The sequence below is a fragment of the Vigna unguiculata genome, chromosome 5 (genome assembly GCF_037176805.1).
Source record: "Vigna unguiculata cultivar grain cowpea cultivar isolate G323 ecotype 2 chromosome 5, ASM3717680v1, whole genome shotgun sequence".
Lineage (NCBI taxonomy): Eukaryota > Viridiplantae > Streptophyta > Magnoliopsida > Fabales > Fabaceae > Vigna > Vigna unguiculata.
The window spans coordinates 24,518,248-24,525,793 of NC_140796.1; the positions used below are offsets into that span (position 1 = coordinate 24,518,248).

Here is a 7,546-nt window from a genome sequence, read left to right on the forward strand (position 1 = left end):
CTCAAAATATTAACAAATTCGTCTTAAGTTAGCCTAAGAAAACCCTTTTAAATTTTTTTGTTACATTATAGTTTTTTATAATATATTTAAGTAATTATATTTTATTATAAAAAAATCAAGGCATATAAAATTCATTATTTTAATATATCAAATTAAAAGATAAGGATATAAAAAATTTTTTTTAGAATACTAAAACAACTCTGATTGAATATCAAATTTAATATGTTGATTATGTAATCTTACCTTTTAAAATTTGAATAATAATATACAACAAACTCCTTCACCCTCTTCTCTATTCGCTCGCTCCAGGGCCTCTTCAAATCTTTGCTCTTCTTCTCTCCGTTTTCTACTATTTTTGACGTGGATTATCGTTCTCATCTCTTTTTCTCTTGTAAAGGTAGAGAACACAAAATGGTGATGAAAAGCAAGAGTAAGAAAACGCAATCCCTGTTCTTTGTTTGATATCAGTAGTGTGCAATGATTTTAATTGTTTATTTTTTTATTATTGTTGTGAATTTTTTGGGGTGCAGAGAGTAAGAGTAAGAGGGTTTCGTTGAAGAAGAAGTACAAGGTGATACGGAAGGTGAAAGAGCACAACAGAAAAGAAGCGAAGGAAGCGAAGAAGCTTAGGCTGAGTGGGAAAAATAAGGTTGAGAAGGATCCTGGTATTCCCAACGATTGGCCCTTCAAGGAACAGGAACTGAAAGCCCTTGAAGCTCGAAGAGCGAAGGCCATTGAAGAATTGGAGCAAAAGAAAGTTGAACGCAAGGAGAGGGTAATTGCTTTATCTTTATTAAACTCCACATTTCATGCATTCATTTTTTTTTTATTATTGATTATGATTTGTTATGTTACATGATAAGTTAAATGAATGTGTAAACCTTGTTCTTGTAGAAAGTGATTCATGGACAGTTGGGTTTTGATTGTTCTTAGTGAGAGAAGTGTAGGAATGATAGGTGGTGTAATGTGATAGGAAGAAAGAGATAGATGATAATGAGGGTGTATGAATGTTGGTGTTTTAAAGTGTTTTTGATTATTATATCAGTATAGATTTATGTCCACGTCAAACTGGGTGGGAAAGAGAAGAGTGGTGTGAAGTAAAGTGTCATTTGTGATTTCTGTTTTTCTTGCAGTTAGGAATTTACTATTCATTGCTTGTTTCAGGCTCGTAAAAGGAAATTGGGCTTGCTAGAGGAGGAAGATGACTCCAAGTTGCTAGAGGATTCTAAAAAAAATAGTAATGATTTTGGTACCGCCTTAAAGACCAGAGGTGTGTACTTATTTGCAATTTCTTGACAGTTTGGTTAGTTTGAACTATCAAGTGCTTACTTGCCTATGTTCTTACAATTGCTATTTTTGTTTTTAATTATTCCATAGATAGCTCAGATAGAGCCTTTTACAAGGATCTTGTTAAGGTCATTGAAGCCTCTGATGTCTTACTGGAGGTTCTTGATGCCCGGGATCCTTTGGGGACTCGCTGTCCCGAGATAGAAAACATGGTGATGAAATCGGGTCCTGATAAACATCTCGTCTTGCTTTTAAATAAAATTGGTAGTTTACTGATCATATTTCATTTTGTCTGCTTTCTCCATTTTATGGAATATTTATTTTTGCATTGGCTAATCATTTGACCCTTACAATAGATCTTGTCCCTAAAGAAGCTTTAGAAAAGTGGCTCAAATACCTTAGAGAAGAATTACCTACCGTGGCCTTCAAGTGTAGTACGCAACAACAAAGGTCAAACTTAGCGTGGAGGAAATCTTCTAAGAAAGCCAAATCAAGCGATATTTTGCAACTAAGTGATTGTCTTGGAGCTGATACTCTACTCAAATTGTTGAAGAATTACTCAAGAAGTCATGAGGTAAAATTGCGATTTTCATAATGAAAATTTTGTGCTAAATCAGTTGCTTGTGAGTCATTTCACAGTTACAATTTTGGTTCCTGTATTGTGCTTCCCTCCATAGAATTATTATCAGATATATGATTGAAAATCCTTTATGTATTCACTACTGATATTTTTGGTGTGTATGAGTGTGGTTTTTTATGTTTTTCCTTGCATTCTAGCCTGGGATATTGTAAATTTATGGTCTTGCTAATGTGCATTGGATACACTATATTGACATGAAAATTATAGAATAAAAGATACCTTTACTGGAAAAGCAAACTTAAATGTTGAACCGAATATGAAATCAAAAGGTTTTGCAAATAAACTTATAGTATATAAACTTAGGGAGAAGTGAAGAGCATAACTGGGTTGGTTTTCATTTTTTGGCACTTACATTTAGAGTCAATTTGAAGAAATGTTTGTGGGTGGATGTGTCTTGTGCACCGGCTCAGAAAGAAAAATAAAGTGGTAGATCACACTTTTTTTAACATTTTAGTAGAAATTAAATTATTACTAAACCTTATGTCTATGGTACTTGCTCCCATGGTTATCAAATGTACGTGTAGAATGTATGTTCCCACACCCATATCCCGAGTTAACTTGAAGTAAACTTAAAGTAAACTTGATTTTGGAATAATCTCGCTAAACTTGTCGTGAACTTGGTGAACTCAACTAAACTTGTGATCCAACAACAGAGTTGGCAGTCCATATGACTTTTCTTCGAGCCATAAAGACCCCAAAGATTATTGTTTCCTATGCGAAATCAGCTTGATTCATTCTTCTCCTGCCGCACCGCTGTCGTGCTGGTGTTGCGCTCTCAAGAGTAGGAGTGAAGTTTCGTGAGAGATGATGTTTCAGGGGTCCTTTCTTCTCTAATGAGCTTTTGGCCCTCAATCCAACAACCTTTTCTCTTATATAAAATATAAAATCTAGTATACAATATGACCATTCAAGTTATATAAGAGAATAATTAAAGTTATTATAAAAGAATAGTAATATTAGAAAAATATAAAAAATATTTAAAAATATAATATAATAATCTAATAGTAATAATAATAATAATAATATTTCATTAAAAAAGTATAAAAAGTTATTTATAGAATCATATAACAATAAAGTATTATATTATTTATAGATATTTTAATTTTTTTATTTAAAGTAAACTTGTAATAATAATAATGTAAACTTGTTACATATACTCTTGACATAGACTCTTGAGTTTGACAACTTGTTCCCATAATGATATCACCTCTAAATGGAACTTCAGAATTGTTGGCATTAATGTTCTCTATATTGTTGATGCATTTTTCTGAATCATCGTTTCTAGTGTAAGATAAGTATCAATCTTGTTAGATAGGGTTTCTCTTCTTACCTAGTTTTGTTTTTGCTATTTTATCTGTTGAAAATACTTTGTTATCCAAACATTTTCTTTTTAAAATCAGAATAATAGAAATGTCGATTTATGTCTAACTTAAATCTACACAAAAGAGTGAAGTTTGCACCTAGCTAAAAGCACGCACACCCAACACACAGACATATGTTCTATTTTAGTCATCTAGGTGACACTGATCTAACATTTTCATTTGTTTGCTTTTGCATAAATGTACCAACATTTGGTCAATCACACAGCAAAGCTAAATGTAAAGATTTTGAGTTGGAAAAGTATGCTTTACTGTGCATCTTCATGGTTTATCGTTGCTACCTTTTGGGGGTTTTGTCATTTGATTGATTATCTATTTTCCCTGTTGTATTTGTTTTTCTAGTCTTTATAATGTCTATTGCTTATCCATTAATTGTTTTGTTTTTTCTGCTTTTGTCCTTTAATTCTAGATCATTGATTTTGTTGTTGTTTTGCTTCCTTGTCTTGACAGATCAAGAAGTCAATAACCGTGGGTTTGATTGGCTTGCCCAATGTGGGGAAGAGTAGTCTTATTAATAGTTTAAAAAGGTCTCATGTTGTCAATGTTGGCTCTACTCCGGGGTTAACAAGATCAATGCAAGAGGTTCATTTGGACAAAAATGTTAAGTTGCTAGATTGCCCTGGTGTTGTTATGCTAAAGTCTCAACATAATGATGCTTCCATTGCCTTAAAAAATTGCAAGAGGATTGAGAACTTAGAGGATCCAATTAGCCCAGGTATACCAAGTCATTTCCCCCCTCCCTTAATATCTGGTTATTCAGGTGTTTATTTGCATTAATTCAGTTTGAAATGAATGGTAGAAGATTTATAGGTATTTTACATGAAAAAAATAGTAAAAGAAAATAAGCTTGTGACATTGAAGAAATTCTATTCAATTCTACAACAGTTTGAAGTATTTTCTATTTTTTGGTGCATTTGGTTTGACTAGTGCCTATATATATAAGGGTGCCTTTTGTCTTTAAACATGTTATTTTTGTGTAAATTTCTTATCCCATTTTCCTCCATTTTCTCAAATAGAATTACTTTCAATTATAAATTCAATTATTTTCAGAATCGTTCCCTCTTTACAACTTCCCTTTACTTTTGTGTTAACAATGATGGTGTGAATGAGGTTAGTCCGTGGGTCGCTGGGTGTGTACATTGTATTTTATTATATGGTTGTGTGTGGTTTGGTCTAACCATTCTCCGAATGTTAGTGATAATAGCACCCTTTGGTTAAATCTTGTCACTTACCCTAGTTATAAAATGGGGTTTTGTTAGGTTTTAAAAATGCAACTGGATAGGTGATGTTATAGAACATTGGATTTTTTTATGCGTGGGCTGTTGGGTTATGCTTCCTTTTATGCTTTTTTTAAAATTCAATGGTTGTTTTTATTTTGTTTAGATATAAATTAATGCTTGATTTAGTAATGAGAATTTTAATTTCCAAAACGCTTAGAAGTTTGCATGATACAATTATTTTATTTATGGAAAATCCTGATTTAAGATGTACTGACTCTTGTTAAGTAAATTGAAAGACTTATTTCTTTTCTTTTAACTTGGCCAACGCAGTGAAGGAAATTCTAAAGCTCTGTCTGCCTGAGCAGCTGGTAACTCTGTACAAAATTGGCAGTTTCAATGTAGGTGATGTTGACGACTTTCTGCGGAAGGTAGCTAGAGAGAAGGGCAAACTCAAGAAGGATGGAATACATGACGTTGCTACTACTGTAAGAATCGTTCTTCGTGATTGGAACGAGGGTACGCATGCATGGAATTTCTTAAATTATGATCAGAGAACCGATTACTTTTCTGTGTTTTGAAGTTAAAATTGAGAAAGAACTAAACGCAGAAATTTCTCTTTCTGTTTGTATGTTTCAAGTAAAATTCAGTATTATACCATGCCCCCAAATAGGGATCAAGGTGAACCTTCAGAGGCGAAGATAGTTTCTGAATTTGCAAAAGAGTTTAACCTTGATGAAGTCTATAACAATGAATCTTCATATATTGGGAGCCTTAAATTTGTTGATGACTTCAATGTTGTTGAAGTTCCTTCAAGTCACCCTCTCAATCTTACTGAAATGATGTTGGAGGTTTGTTTCTTGAAACCGTTTAGAGAATTGACTATTGTTGATATCAATCGTATGTTGGGAATTTTAGTGTTTTCACACTTTCTAATTAAAACATTCTCTTGTAGGATGAGACAGAAACCAAGTCAGGTAACCAAGGCGAAGGTCCCGGAAATGTGGGTGAGGGTGATGAAGCCATGGAAGATGATGGTGGAAAGAAGAAGGATAACAGTGCAGCAAGTAGGCAAAATGAAAAATTATACACTGCAGATGGTATGCTTAATACAAAACTGAGGCGCGCAGAGAAGAACAAAAGAAAAAAGGATAAGAAAGCTTCAATGGATGGTGATTACGATTTCAAAACAGATTACTTCCAAAAGGGAGCCTCAATGGATTCTGAAGACAGCCAGAGTGAGGATGCTGATGATGAACCAGTCAACTCCAAAGTGCCTGTGTGTCTGCATCCAAATTGATGAATGATAAACAAGCCAGCATATTCGTTATTTAAAGATGATATAATAAGGTTTTGCCTTTTCATTGGGTCTTCACATATTTATTATCCTTCAAATTTCTATAATAATCTTCTTCAAAAATGTAATAATGATACATCTCTTAAAATCCACTAAATTGAAAGGTGATATTATTTTTTCAATGTTTATAAACTACGTTCAAAAATAGATATGAAATTCATATTCCATCAAACATTGAGTCATGGATTTTAACTATCATATAAAATGAAATCCAAGACCATTAAGATAGAAAGAAAGAAAATAGACGAAGAGAAAAGATATAGAAAATTACGTTATTTGAAACGACTTAAAAATAAGCGAAACGTAAAATATTATATAAAATTTTAGAAATTAAGATAAGATTTCATGAAAGAGAGAGTATTACGGTATGTCAAAAGGTTCTACTTTAAATTACTCCTATTTTCAAATTTGAAATGAACTTTTAGAATTTTGTCACGAATTAGAGAGTTTCGTCTCCATTACGCCGAAACGCCCTTGTCTTTTTTTTTTTGTGTTTGATCTTGTCTTAAGTTTGCAAAAGATTTTATGTAATTTCTTCTAGCATCTCACCAATGTTTTGAATATGACCATTTTATTTGTATAAGAGTCACTTTGAAATTATAAATTTTGGAATAGGCTTTCCAAAACAGGAATTTTGAAAATTTTAAAATAATATTTCCAGAGCAAAATTTTCCAGAATAAAACTTCCGAAATGAAATTTTCGATACTGAGATTTTAAGAATAAAATTTTTGCAACGCTTGAAATACATTCCGAAACCCGTTTTTTGGAACAGGTTTTAAGAATACACTTTTTGAAATGCATATAATACTTTTCGAAAGAAATTTTTGGAAGCACCCGTATATGAAATGGAATTTGAAAAGAACTTTCAGAACACGCGAAATATCTTTTGATGGAGTGCAGGAAGCAATGGCTAATGTTCTACAGAGTGAAGGTCTTAATAAACTTCTTTTACTGATCAAATTGCAATATTTGACATCATTCTGTATATTATCTACACTCCCTTCCATTTCATGTTCTTATACTACAACCAAATAAATTCATTCAAAAATTACAATGTAAAAATTACTTAAAGTTTACATCAAATAATCCTATACTAAAATTACAATCAAATAAGATTTTGTAAACAACAAAAATTTTAAAAACTAGAAAAAGGAAATTACAATTTTATTACGAATAAGGAAACCTGTTATCTATTGAAAACATAATCTAATATTTGAAAAAAAAATCCCCCATCTTCTAGTTACATATGTCAAGGCTCATATTTGAAGTTTTAGTAAGAAAATAAACTCGCATATATAAAATTTACCTTATCAAGCTATATTTGTGGAAAGAAGGTTGGCCAACCTTAATATATAGCTAAGATTCCTGGGCAAAGTCGGGGACGACAACTTAATATACTCACGTGTCACTTTGATTTGATGTAGACCTGATTTGACTTAAGTAAGGTGGATTTGACTTATTTGGATTTGAGTTGAAATTTTATTTTATTGATCGTTGGATTAAGCTGAAATTTTGATAGTTAATTTTTGATATATGAATTTTTACTTTGACGTTGAGATCTTTTATTTGAGATTTGTAGATAGAAAAGTCAGTCACTTAAGATTGTTCTATTTTAAGTTTCTCTTGTTGTGAAAAGCATTTTTACTTGATGCGTTGGTGGATTGT

At 32.0% G+C, this 7,546-nt stretch overlaps 1 protein-coding gene across 1 annotated transcript; it reads left to right on the top strand.

Annotated features, from left to right (window-relative positions):
• Positions 1–411: 411 nt before the first annotated feature.
• LOC114184510 (guanine nucleotide-binding protein-like NSN1) lies at positions 412–5,823 on the top strand. Its single transcript, XM_028071818.1, has 9 exons — positions 412–430; positions 531–775; positions 1,165–1,270; positions 1,378–1,551; positions 1,644–1,861; positions 3,757–4,021; positions 4,857–5,046; positions 5,164–5,374; positions 5,479–5,823. Exons 1-9 carry the CDS (start codon positions 412–414, stop codon positions 5,821–5,823), a joined length of 1,773 nt encoding a protein of 590 aa, XP_027927619.1.
• Positions 5,824–7,546: the final 1,723 nt, after the last annotated feature.

Excerpts from the sequence above, each read along its gene's own strand:
- LOC114184510 (XM_028071818.1), top strand. Across the intron at positions 1,862-3,756 it reads ATTACTCAAGAAGTCATGAG|ATCAAGAAGTCAATAACCGT; the intron begins GTAAAATTGCGA and ends TTGTCTTGACAG. Across the intron at positions 5,047-5,163 it reads CGTGATTGGAACGAGGGTAC|TAAAATTCAGTATTATACCA; the intron begins GCATGCATGGAA and ends GTATGTTTCAAG.